General features: G+C 30.1%; 1 protein-coding gene across 1 annotated transcript; it reads right to left on the reverse strand.

The window, feature by feature from the left end:
• Window positions 1-13,188: 13,188 nt before the first annotated feature.
• Window positions 13,189-14,844, reverse strand: LOC124370256 (probable palmitoyltransferase ZDHHC24). The gene has a single exon (XM_046828547.1). The coding sequence runs from the start codon at window positions 14,705-14,707 to the stop codon at window positions 13,874-13,876; it is 834 nt and encodes a 277-aa protein (XP_046684503.1). The 5' UTR covers window positions 14,708-14,844; the 3' UTR covers window positions 13,189-13,873.
• Between the last annotated feature and the right edge of the window lie 289 nt (window positions 14,845-15,133).

Genomic DNA, 15,133 nt, shown 5'->3' on the forward strand with positions numbered 1-15,133 from the left:
ATAGAGCATTTTTAGTATTGAAAATTTACTGATGTTCAAACAATGTAATTTTAACATGGTTTATTGCCACAAAATGTGTTACACTAATTTTTTAGCATTTTTTAAATGTTCAATTAAAATAAAAATAAACAATTTATTTTTAAGCTGGTTTCATTAGTACAAATTTACCAGTTTTTATTACAATGAATAAAACTTATGAGTCACTTTCTCTGATTACTTATGAATCTGTACTTGGTGTTTTCCAGTCAGCAGGAAGGTTTAAAGAGACAAAGGTCACTAGCCTATGAGAAACATTATTGTGTTATTAATCATCTGGTCTACAGGTTTCAGTTTGTTGAGCATGGAGCTTTCACTAGACAGGTCTAAGCTTGGGAATTACAAATGGACAAAGGTCATATCATTCCTGTCGAGTTAATCAGTGTCTCTGAAGCATTGCTGTCCAACAAGTTATCTAATTACAGTAGTTCAGTTTTTTTATTTGGCATTTTAATGGAATTGTCTGAAAGAGAACGAATTTACTCTGTTGATGATGCGAGGATATGGCGATCGTCAAAGATCTTATCGGGAAGTTTGTAATTTGTTTAATGACACTTTCCCAGAAAGGAATCCCATAAGTGTTTCAACAATATCAAAAACTATTGAGCGTTTTGAAATGACAGGGAGTGTACGTAATCGGCCAAAGTCGGGTAGGATACAATCTGCAACAGATGAAGAACATGCACTAGATGTTTTTGCAACATTTATTGAAGACCCACATACATCGCTCAGAAAAGCTGCACAGCAACATGATATGCACCCTATGTCTGTGAGTAAGATTTTGAAAATTAATAAATACAAACCATTTAAAGTTCATTTAGTCCAACAGTTAAGTGAGGATGATTACGACAGAAGAGTTGAGTTTTGTGAACTTGTGATGCGCAAATGTGATGACAATAGAGATTTTTCTGACCAACATACTATTTTCTGATGAGGCAACTTTTTTCCTAAATGGCAATGTTAACAGGCACAATTGCCGTTACTGGGCTAGTGAAAACCCACATTGGATTACTGAGTCCCATTCACAGCAACCACAAAAACTGAACGTATGGTGTGGAATTTTAGGTAACAAAATTGTTGGACCCTTTTTCATCAATGGAAATTTAAATGCCGAACTTTACTACAATATGCTCCAAAATGAAATAATCCCAGCTATTCAAATTGCATCAGGAGAATACTTTGATAATGTATGGTTTCAGCAGGATGGTGCTCCACCCCATTATGGGAGACAGGTAAGAGAGTATTTGGATTTAAGGTTTCCTCATAAAATGGATTGGCCGAAGAGGAGAAATCGAATGGCCTCCAAGATCTCCGGATTTGTCACCAATCGATTATTTCCTATGGGGTCATTTAAAAATCCAATGTTTATAGAAGAAAGCCCTCATAATTTGGAAGACCTAAGAAACAGGATTATAGAGGAGATTGCTTTGATAACTGAAGAAATGTTAGGCAACTCTGTCGAATCATTTTACACAAGATTGGCTCATTGTCAAAACCGTAGACGGAACACCGTTCGAACAATTGCTTTGACACCAAATGCAGGTAAAACGTTTTTTGTTGTAAGACTTTTCTAACAGCATACATTATTTTTTATTTGTAATAAGAAATCAATAACATAAGTATTTCCATAATTGTACTGTAATAAAAACTGGCAAAATTTGTGCTAATAGAACCAGCTTAAAATGAAATTTTTGTTTTATTTAATTGAACATTTAAAAAAAAATGCTAAAAAAATTTAGTGCAACACATTTTGTGGCAAGAACCATGTTAAAATTACATTGTTGAAACATCAGTAAATTTTCAATACTAAAAATGCTCTAATTTCTGATAGAATAATTCCTTGAGATGCGGTTTTGTGGCATTCAATTCAGTAAGCTATTACCTTTAAAATTATGTATCACAAGGTATAGGCTTCCATTAAGAATATTCACGATACCCTCGGCAGGACGTCCCCCGTTGGTGTGACATAACAAAACATTGTTCCAAAAAGTAGGATGCCCAATCTCTATCACGATTGTAAGAGGTTTCAAATTTATATTTAAATTATTAAAGGATATATTTGGGTGTTTCCAGACATAATATACACCCTGTATATCTATCCAAAAGGGCTTGGACCCCACAGTGAAGAATCCTACAATGAAGAATCTCACAGCAAAGAATATTATAGATAGGTGTAGGGATGGATACGAGTACCCAAGCGCCTAACTGATAGAACTGACATTCTCTGCTATGAGATTCTCCACTAAATATGTAATACAGGACAATATCATCGTAGTATGGCCTCAAAAGAACTAATATTGAAGTGTACCACTCCAAGGAATCTCACTGCAAAGAATATTTTTATGTGGGGTCCTACTAATGAAAAAACCAGTGTAGAGGAGGGAATTTCGTTGTTGAGGTGGGAGAATATGACATCATAATATGGTATGTAGTTTCCCAATGGATCAGGACAATGTGGTTTAGTAGCTTCTGTGAGGAGATTCTAAAAGTATTTAAACCAAATCAACCAATAAAAACTAGCAAATAAATTATAGTTTATATTTTTCTGCACAATTACATTGCTGTTTCTCGTTATTTTGACTAGTTTCAAAATTTCCAGAGAGTATATCATCTCATCAATATCTTACTTCAGTATGTTACAACACCAATTATTCTTTCCAATCAAAATATATTGTCAGTTAAGGCACAAGGTGTTGGATATCATTTTGATTTGCATATATAATTTAGTTAATTATTATCATTTATGTAATAATATACTTTAATGTATATACCAATTGGTTATATGGTCATATTTAATTATGAAGTTTCACCCAACATTAATTAAACAGACAAGTTTGTTTTTAGAGTGAAGACAAAAATTAAAATGGAAATTTCTATTTTGAAACCCAATGCAACTTTGCATTGCCCTGTTTTGACATCTTTCACCTGATCATCTGTATACCGGAATGGACGTTGTTGGAGTCTATAGCTTAACATTGTAACTTCCAACAGCATTTACTGTGTTTAATTACTACGTTTTATACTACATTTTGACAATAATTAAAATGGAAATTTCTATTTTGAAACCCAATGCAACTTTGCATTGCCCTGTTTTGACATCTTTCACCTGATCATCTGTATACCGGAATGGACGTTGTTGGAGTCTATAGCTTAACATTGTAACTTCCAACAGCATTTACTGTGTTTAATTACTACGTTTTATACTACATTTTGACAATAATTAAAATGGAAATTTCTATTTTGAAACCCAATGCAACTTTGCATTGCCCTGTTTTGACATCTTTCACCTGATCATCTGTATACCGGAATGGACGTTGTTGGAGTCCAACAGCATTTACTGTGTTTAATTACTACGTTTTATACTACATTTTGACAATAATTAAAATGGAAATTTCTATTTTGAAACCCAATGCAACTTTGCATTGCCCTGTTTTGACATCTTTCACCTGATCATCTGTATACCGGAATGGACGTTGTTGGAGTCTATAGCTTAACATTGTAACTTCCAACAGCATTTACTGTGTTTAATTACTACGTTTTATACTACATTTTGACAATAATTAAAATGGAAATTTCTATTTTGAAACCCAATGCAACTTTGCATTGCCCTGTTTTGACATCTTTCACCTGATCATCTGTATACCGGAATGGACGTTGTTGGAGTCTATAGCTTAACATTGTAACTTCCAACAGCATTTACTGTGTTTAATTACTACGTTTTATACTACATTTTGACAAAAATTAAAATGGAAATTTCTATTTTGAAACCCAATGCAACTTTGCATTGCCCTGTTTTGACATCTTTCACCTGATCATCTGTATACCGGAATGGACGTTGTTGGAGTCCAACAGCATTTACTGTGTTTAATTACTACGTTCTACATTTTGACAATAATTAAAATGGAAATTTCTATTTTGGACTTTGCATTGCCCTGTTTTGTCACCTGATCATCTGTATACCGGAATGGACGTTGTTGGAGTCTATAGCTTAACATTGTAACTTCCAACAGCATTTACTGTGTTTAACGTTCTATACTACATTTTGACAAAAATTAAAATGGAAATTTCTATTTTGAAACCCAATGCAACTTTGCATTGCCCTGTTTTGACATCTTTCACCTGATCATCTGTATACCGGAATGGACGTTGTTGGAGTCCAACAGCATTTACTGTGTTTAATTACTACATTTTTTAATTACGAATGGAGTGTGTGTGTCGGTTCTTGGTTCTGTTATTGGAATACATATGATATGATATATGATGATTCAATGATTTTTTTATTGCATTTTTTAATAACATTCCATCTCCTTATTGCATTTAATTTATATTTATATTGATCAATAGTGTACTGGAATTGTATAGATATATGAAAAACACTATAAGCTCCTTAAGCCTTGTTTCATTGAACTGATGATAATTGTCTCTTCATCGGCTGTAAACAGGAAAGTAATAGGTACGTATGAGAAACGTGCTGTAAAATGACTTACTCTTATAGGATGAGTCTTCTGTCAATTTGTTGTATACTGTAAGCCTCTTAGTCCTTGTTGCTCTTAAATGGCTCGACACCTCTTTCTGACTGGTCATAATCTATTGGTTACCTGAATATTAAGAGTATAAATGGATCATGGTGTTAAAATGCCTATCTAATAGTGATTGTACATTTACATATTTATACAGTTTTTTAATTTGTTGTTATAAAATTATTTCTGTTTGTAAGAAATACTCATAACACAGCCTTTAGGAGTCCTAAACATTCTGCATTAAGGTATTATTTGTTGTGAGATTCCCTACTGTGAAACCGGACAGACACCCATATTACGGTGTTGACTGAAAGTGCATGTACAAAGTGTCCGATATATAATATTATATATGTTTATTCCACCATAATTTACTAACAGCTTTTCCGATTTTGATTTGCCATAGCCTGTTAATTCCTCACTTTACAGGAAATGTAGGCTCTTTTATTACCTGAAGTGCTATGTAGGAGATGAATGGCTCATTAGACGTTTTCATAAGATTTATTATTAAATTCCTTAATGTATGAATGCTGTTTTTATATCATTGGAAATTCAGGTTCTGTGTAACCTAAGATAAAGCGCAATAATATGGAAATGATGTGCTTATTAGGATTTCTCTGAAATTTGTCCTCGAGCAGCAGGACAAGATGAATGCAGAATTAGTGTTGAATGTAATTTGTAATGAGTAAACCATCCTTTATATAATTTCTTAAAAATAGGACATTGTGAAAGCTTGTGTAGTAGTAATAATTGGTTGTGATAATTTTAGTCAGTTATTTGGTGTATACAAAAGTAAAATATGGTGTTCTATAATCTGTTTATTATTAGTTTGTTAAAAAAATGGCAAACTTGTTTTTAATAATTGTTTTAAATATATAGTTAAAAATGAAATATATAATTAAAAGTATAACAATATCTATGTATTTAAAATATTAATGGTAGATTATTTTGACATATTAGATAGCAGCAGTATTCACTTATCAGTAAGTTTTGTTTGTTTGCATGTGCTGTTTATTTTACTTAATATGTCAAATAAGTGTTGGACCTATTTCTTTACGTAAAACTAATATTTATTTGAGATTATTAGGAAATATTTTACTGAACCTTAGTTACAAAGATTGAAATTTGTGTAATAGTCTGACACTTTTAGTTGGAAACAATATTTGAGTTAATAAATAATTAATTTTATCATTATTTTAAACAAGACTTTCTGGTCACAAGATTATAGTAAATTTCCGTCTTAGTTCTTACTTGGGGTTTTGAAATGTGAGGTCATTGAACCACCTATCTTCTGAAAACCTCCAGCTAATTTCTAAGATCATGTAGCTATAGCTCTAGATAGCCTCTTAGAGCTTCTGGGAACAGAAACCACCTGGACTATAGAAATCTTCAGCTTCTAAGATGACGTACATGACATAGTCTATGAGCTCCTGAAAAGTTTCTGAAATCACAGTTATCAATTTGTGAGATGTGGGTTATACACACCAATAAGCACTTCTAAAGGTTTCTCTTTTAAACAAAATGTTTTTAATCTACATATAAAGGGATGTGTATGACCATGTGTACTCCGCCGTATGCTTTACAATTTTCACATATCTGTTGGCTATCTAACGATGGTGTCAGTGTAAAACCAAACTAACAAATTGTACTTAGCGCAACAAAAATCATTACCCTCTATACTATAGTTTGAGCTCACTCTGAAGTGGTAACTGCATATTATACTCAGAAATTGTGTTAAAAAATTAGTAATTATCTGTTGTAGTATTACTCAAATGTCTCCTAAATATTTTAAGGTAACTGTATCTTCACCTTGTGGTCTGTGGTGTATATTCAATGAAGCAGAGAATTATGTACAGTATGTCACATAAAGTGCAATATATTTTTAAATTTCTCACAACAAGAATGTAGTGGAGGTAAATTGGTTTATCATTTGAAACAATGACAGATTAAAGATACAAGAAATTGTGTGCAATTTAGTAAGTTATACATGCCTACACTTATTTTTCTTCTAGCAACATACCTTTTTGTTTGTTTGTTCTGTATGTTGTCCATAAACCATCTGTTCTCTATAGCATACTGCTGTGTATTTAACATAAGGCGATAACTTTGGAATAATTTTTAGGTTTCATACTCAGTTTTTAAGTTTTCTAATTAGGCCAGTCAAATGTTGTGTTTAAGTGAAAAGTTCTGTTGTAATTGTTTTTATTGACAAACACAAGCAAGAACAGAGTACAGTAGTGGTGAGTTATGTAAGCAAACAAATAAATATAAGGCTTTTGTCGTAGTAACCCTCTCCCCTCCAAGTTCATTAAAGTACAATACACAACAAATTCATAATTGCAGAGCAAAATGTTCAAAAACCAATTATACACGTAGTGTATTGATAATATATCCCTAAATGAATACTCACTCACTAAGAAATAAAAAAAGGTTTTACTTTTAGGCTTAGTCATCCGATTTTTCCTTATATTCAACATATTTTTGTGTGTTACAGTATAGGTACAAAAAACTGCCAGTCATATTATAGGAAATGTTACGCTCTTTATTTAACTATAGACATTTTCCTGTTACAATAAAAATTTTTTAAGTTATAAGTTTAAAAATAAAACAAAATAATGGTTTTTGGTGTATTACAAAATATAATTTTATGTCTGCTGACATAATTTTTGTTAGAAAACATTAGATTCATGATCAGCAACTTCAAAACATGAAATATTAAAAAAAACAATTACAGCAGAGTTTTATATTTCAAACTCTTTTTGAACACCATTTGACTAGACTACTGATTTTCCAAGGTACTGACCATTTGACCAGGTAAACCATTTGATTTTCAAGGTACTGAATAAAGTGGCAATATTATTTTTAGTTAGTAGGATATTTTGAACTGAGACATTAACATCTCGGTTCTAAATTTGTTGCATTAAGAGGATTATTTAGTGATATTATATTGTTGACTTTTATACATGAATATTGATGTTTTAAATATTGCAGCTTCTATAGTTTATATCTTAGCTATTACGATAATGGTGTAATGTATCATAAGCACTTAATCTTGTTGGATCATGGGCAATGTTGAGGATGCAGATTTTAGTACAATATATTTTATTCTCTGTGCAAACACAATATATCATGATATTGAGACAGTATATTTGTCCCAACATAGTTACTCAAGAAATCACTAAGATTTTGTGCTTGTGCTAAAAATATTGTCACTTTTCAAGACCAAGAGTACACTGATTAATATTAAGGATCAGTTGCTGACAACATTAAGGAAATCCTTATTGTTCATCGTACTACATTTTAAAAATTATTAGAATGACTTTTGTGATAAATTTAAACAAAAGTACTTCTTTACATTACAATATATATTTTAAAAACCTTAGCTATTTGGCTCCCTTAGCTTGTGACATAACTAACTTCATGTAAGTTATTCAATTCACACTCAGTCAAACCATTGCTCATCTTAAGTAATTTCAACCTTGCTATGAAGAGTCAAGAGAAGATATTGTTACCAAGATGTCCAATACTGAATACTGTTATATTTAAACATTTTAATGAACCTATTTTTGTTAATACTCAATCTTTCAAGGTTGGATTTTAAATTGTTCTAATACTTCTTTGTCTTTAAAGTGACAATATTACGTTAATTTTAATGTGCCAATTGTTGTTGAGGTTTTAAATTCAATAATCTAAGCCACGTTGTGATATTTACCTATTTTTACTGTAGGAATTAAAATAAGGATAGTACTGAGGTACAAAATGTCTTTATTACAATCTATAAACATATTACTGTAAATCAGTATGTTGTGTAATTGTTTACATTCTAATGTTATGTACATCTTGACTAATTTATAGAAATTAGTTTGCTCAGTGTTTACAAAGACTCAATGAAGAAATGTATATAGGAAACATATATACAATCATATGTTCAGATTTTAGCATTATGGAAATCATACATTCCAGTTAATGTCTTTACATATCAATGTTTTAATTTCAGAGGAAAAAACACCAGCCAATTTACTGCATGTACTGCTGTAATTTCATACTATCGCTACATTAATAACATTTCCTTGTACTATTACAGTTTAATATTGAAACAATATTTTAAAAAGCATAAAATAGTTATTGTTATCAGTAATCTGGTTAGCTTAACAAACAAACTAATGATACAATTAAGTTATAAATACTAAAATCTATTGATTGAAAGTCATACTGACAGTAACTGATAAAAAATAATATAATGCATATTTCACAGACTATTTCATTTAAAAGAAAAGAAAATTTAAGTTTTCTCAAATTGAAAAATCAAAAATAAAATATACAGAAATAATTATTATGTTGAAACATAATTTGTTTTAGTTAGAAAGAGGAAGATATTACTGGAAGACCTTGTTTTCATGTTTGATGTAGATAAACCCACTCAATCTCATGTCCGATAATATTATAGTATTCTCACATGGAATCAAGGGTTATCATTGTGAATATACACATCAGTTTGTGAATCTGTTTCCATCAAAAGATGTTACATTACATATAATATGTTATACAAAAAATGTTTCAGTCGTTTGTTCAGATTTTTTATTTAACAGGTATTGCAAAAAGTGTTTTCATGTTGGGCAAAACAATTTTAACTGGAGATACCTACATCTTTACAGTTAGTAGATAAAGCTTGTCAGTCATATCAAATGGTGCTAACAAGCCGTGCCTTTATGTGATCAGATGGGTTTGATTTAATGACTTTCAATCTTAACCCCTCATCCTCTCCCTAACTTAGCTAGTATCTAAGACTAAATGTTATCTATCGCATTTATACATAATTGCTGTGTTACCGTCCTTAAATGTATGTGGCATTTTTATACAGTTTGTGAATGACTTCTCCTATTGAGAAAAATAAATTACACTACTAACAAATGTGTAGTATTATTTACACTACTGCCTTCAGTCCATGTACAATGTAACCAAGACTATTGAAAGAATAGATGTGTCTACATGATGTTGAGGAAGTAGATAATATTTTTAGAGGTATGATTTCAGATATTTTTTGTTTCACTAGAACTATGGGGAAGACTTGGTGAAGTGAAACATAACCAATTGTTTAAGACATTGGACATTTAATTTAAAAACACTGAAAGGATAATTTTTTCCATGATATAGAAAATCACTTTTCTATACTTAAATTATGAAGGACAGTGAAAAATATTTTTATGATAATAACAAAAGATCATATCTCTTAAATTGTCCATAATATCAATTGAAAATAGTTCTGAAATAGAAATTGTAGTCAGTTAATTCATGGTTTATTTAGCTCACAGCAATCCATTAAGAGTCACCTTAAGTATAACATCTGGGTCATAAATTATAACCAAAGTGCTTCAGAGGCATTGTTAACCTATTGCACTGGTCCAGGTTTCTAACCTATTGCGTTGGTCCAAGTTTCTAACCTATTGCGTTGGTCCAAGTTTCTATGATCAATCTGTACCATTTTGCTTTATTAAAACTTTTAAGACAAAACAGAACACCAACAATATAATTCTGTTGTTTTAAATGAGCTTGAACTGTTCATATGATACTAGCCATCAACTAGTTACAGTGTATGTTTGTTTTAACACATATTAAGTCATAAATTCAAATCTTACCTCAAATAAATTTAATACTGGTAAATTTTAAAAATTAATAAAGTTGGACAATTAATCACAATGTTGATATAGTATTTCAACTATGCCTAGATTACCACAAGATAACATTATATTTACAGTTAATGCCAATGCATTTTTTAAAGGATGTATACATGTTGTTCAAGGTTTTCATGAGACCAGTTTTAGTATTTTTATTGATAGTTGAAAGTGCAAAAAAGATTGAGTTTTTAAAGTTTTAGAGTGGCATGCTTTTATTTTATATTTTCGATAAAAATATTAAAATTTATTTATTAAATACTTGTGGCTATTATCATGATTTATGCTTTGATACAGACCAGAGAACTCTAAAGTTGCAGTTTTATAACTATTTTGTTCTCTTACAAGCCAATTTTATTTTATTTTACAACATAACCAAATTTTTTTTTCATAATTGTATTTTTTATCACTACACTGTATATTCACATAATATACATTTGTATGAACTAACATTTTATAACAGCTGTCAGGATTCCTTTTCAAGTTGGAGCAAAAGTCTACTTCAAGAAGAGTAAGCAATCTTGACCTGAGATCCAGGTTGCTCATCACCAGTGTTGTATCAGTGTCGGGGCATTTGAATAAGTATGCTTTATTCTATTCTAATATTTACAATAATCTGAATACTTTAATAAATAATCTTAACTATGAATGGTTCTTGATGAATTATATTGCCTTTATATTTTGCTAATTAATGCATGGGATAAGATCCCATAAACTAATAGTTTTCCTGAATGCTCTGAAGAAGTTAATAAGGCCAATTTATTAGTTTATTTTTTGAATAAAACAATTTACTCTTTAACAAAACATAATATTGTAATATAATAATTGTATTTACTCAACAAATAATTTTAAAAATAGGCTTATTCCAAATTGGCATATTTACATCTCCTTTTGTTTATTTAATTTAAAATAAATGTAAATAAAAAAGAATATTTTCTTAATATGACTTATTATAATTTATATTTTGATGACATATCTACCATTGATGTTATAAATAACAGGCCGAATTGTTCCTGAATAAGCTATTAGGAGTACATAAGAATAATTTGTTGTCGGTACAAATATTTCTAACGATTTTAATGAATACTTATTTGAATACCTTGTAATCTATTCAAATTATAAAATGTAATCGATTATAGCCTATCACTAAAGAGTAAAAAAATGTAGGCCTTAAATATTACAAAATATTATTTAAGGTTAATTTTTACCTACATACTCTGATTATGTACTAATTACTGTTACTTAATAATCATATATTATAAAACAAAATAATATAATTAAGTTTTACATTATTTAGGGGTGATTTTAATAAGCAGCCTACACTTATTATTTGGTTGTTATTATCAAACAATTCAATGTATTGTTCAGCTTTGATATCACAATATAAAAATCATATGCAATAAAAAAAACCAACTTTGACATATCAGACAAACTTTACAATATTTATAGCACTTCTCTGTAGTACAAAAATTACAAAGATGGTTTGCTTGACAGTCTGCTGTTATTCCACTCCTCAAACTTCTCTTAACTGCTCTTCCAGAAATTTTAATTGTTTGAGTTTTTGCACTACTCGTTGGATTGATTAAGTTGGTACTTACGTATTAACGCCACTGCATCAAAAATTTAATGGTTATCAAGTGCAGACAATCTAAACTTGAATGTTTGGTGAGAAAATATCAAATAAAACACTTCATTTAATATCATAAGATTTTCTAAGTGCAAAAAACTTTATTCAAAAGCAAAGTATTCATTAGGATTTAAATGGAAAATGACCGATAAATAATTAAAAATAGATTCAAAACTGCCTTTATTTCCTTTCAACCGATGCTTTTTTAACATATGAACTCTGGGTAAATAAGATTCCAAATGATGTCTCGCTGTCCCCTTACGTCTTATTTCTAGCTGTAATCAAACAACAAGATTGCTCTTTATTGGTGCATTAGGACAATTTTTGCTGCGGTGGTGTTAGTACGTTATGACTACATAAACTATTGAATATTACAATATCAAAATGTCAAAACGAATAACATTGTAAGTATTTAAAATTATAGTAGTTATAGTTCAGCTATGGTTTTATACTTAGAAAACTAATAATGGTATTTTGGTATTATCCAGAGACCATTATTTTTTTAACAGTTTCTCAGTATTACATTTTACTGCGGAGGCATTAATACATAAACACCATTAAGTTTTTATAATTTAACTGTAAAATGTACAAACCTATGATAAGTTAACTAATGTAAAACATATCCTAATAAGTTCATATCATAAACTGTAGTACAACTTATTCACGTCATAAAAACAACTGAATAATGATTGTAGGCCAACTATTAAAGTCTACTTATTATTTATTAAAGCACACTAAGGCTATTGAAATGTATTTAACTTGAATGAGCTTGTTAATCTATTATCAATAAACTACATCCTTATAAAACCAATAGTACAAGGTTATTTTTTTAAATTGTCATAGTAACACCTATTAAAAAATAAATATAGTGGTCTTTTTTCTTATTGTTTAGAAATTATAATTTACAATGAAAAGTTATTTCGGGTAGGGTACGATAAGCGGACCGGACCCGCTTTTTTATATAGAAGAATATAGTCATCGATACCTAATATTCGTATCTCAAATCCTAGACTATCAATCGATATAAAAGTACTTATAGTCCTCATCATATGTTTCAAATTAAAATATTAAAATAATATTACAGTGATCAAATTATTATAACCAAAATTAGGAAAACTGAAGATGACCATGTTTACTCCTCTCACAGTTACTGTTGTTTCTTTCCCACACATTTCAGATAATGGGTTTTACGGTACGAGTCCAACATGTTGAAGCTAGGAAAAAACAATGTCATGTAGTTTTATAAAATTGAAATATTATCCTACAAGTAGCCTATTATTTTAGAGTGTTTACAGCTGTTGATATAGATAATTTAAATTAATAGTTCAAAATAATTAATCAGTATCGATTGATTATATCGATGGTTATGATTAGGTGGTAATAAAGTAATATCATTTGCTAATTTCGATATAAAAAACCAGGTTCGCTTATCGTACCCTACCCGTTATTTCTATGGTTAAATCTGGCTGATTGCTAAAACAATCAATAAACTATTAAAATATATAATCTATATTAGGCTAATTAACAACATAAGCCCTATAACAATAATATTCACAATAATAAAAAACATAAGCAGTTATAATCTTAATTCTAGTCAAATTCATAAAACTGGAATTGATGCTAAATAATGTAGGCCTAATAGCCTATTAGGTTGTACTTAACATTTACTGAAGTCTGTGTTTTAAAGCCTCAAAATACAGTCTACCAGACTAATTTGTGTTTATGTAGAAAATTTACACAACCCTCTAATGGCCTCCACCAATATTGGGACCAGAATAGAATATTATTTGGACTAATAAGATAGGCTAGGCCTAAAATTTAGACCCACAGTTTTAACTATTCAACCTTTTTAGAGCAAATATAAGAAAAAAACTTCATATATACTTAGTGTAATAAATAGTGACAATGGCAGCAGTAGGCTAATAAGATTTAATGTACAATACATATTTACTACACGGTACTCACAAACATGTAATTAATTATGTATGAAACAGTTTTAATATTTTTTACAAATAGCTCACTCACTTTACTTTTGAATTGCACTTTACCCAATTAATACCATCATTTGGCAGTTTGGAATCGATAAATGGAGAAATCCAAGTCAAGTACCATCTGTCACCTAATACTTGCAATATATTTTCTTTAAATGATCCTGAATCGTAATCATAAATATTGTGTGATTTTTCATACATTACAAGCCCTCTAGATATGGAGTAACCGTGATAGTAAAGTAGAAAAACTGCAGACACCATTCCCAACAGATTTATGACGTAGAACAGAGTATAACAGTGTTCAACTGAATAGTCTACACCTAACAAAAATATTGCAAGAGGGAAAGTGAATTTTAAAACACTCAAGTAATTAAATTTGGTGTACTGAAGAATAAAGAAGGTGTTAAAGTATAAAGTGTAAATAGTTGCTAATGCAAGATAAGCTAAGAAATACAAGAAATATCTTTGATTTTGATGTCCGATACAACATCCAGCAAACTGACAGTGGTGATCTCGTTTTAGAATGCAAATATTACAAATGTTGCAATGCCATGATCTAGGGGGAGTAACAGTTTCACAAATGTCACAAAATTTCCAAGTTGGAGAAATAAGTGTTGAGGGCATCACCTCTCCTTGAATACTAGTGTCCATTAAAACCATATACACAAAATTACTTGTGATGTTTACAAGAAGAAATGTTGATATGATAATGTGTATTATGTACCATAACGAACTAGCTGGATACATGGTTGGGAACACCAAAAACACTTCAAACCAATATCCGAACGGTAGCATTCCAATTATGAACAGAAATGCTAAATAGTCACCCACACATCTAGGCAGTATATATTTTCGTAGTTTCATACTGTAGTATCTTGTTTTGGCACTTAGGTTATAACAGTTTTGTTTTGGTGCAGACAGTATCCCAAGTATTCAGACGACAATGGCATATGATTGTTTATATCTCAAAAGGGAGTTGACTAGTCAGATGATTGTCGAAGAGGAATAGATTATCAGCTGATACACAGAGAAAATTAAAATTAAAATACATATATATATGTAGCATAGATTATACTAGAGTAGAAAGTCATTGTTAGAAAAAAAACCATTTGGCTGCAGTATAATAAGAGGCCACCACCACAATAGAATCATGGTATATCCTTAAAAACCGTACAAAGTAACTAAATGTTAAACAATTTTGTTTCTTACACTTTATAGATACACCACATAAATAGTTTTTATATAATGTAATGTGTGTCAACATTTTTGTTTCAAATTCATAATAGGATA

The sequence above is a fragment of the Homalodisca vitripennis genome, chromosome 1 (genome assembly GCF_021130785.1).
Source record: "Homalodisca vitripennis isolate AUS2020 chromosome 1, UT_GWSS_2.1, whole genome shotgun sequence".
Classification (NCBI taxonomy): domain Eukaryota; kingdom Metazoa; phylum Arthropoda; class Insecta; order Hemiptera; family Cicadellidae; genus Homalodisca; species Homalodisca vitripennis.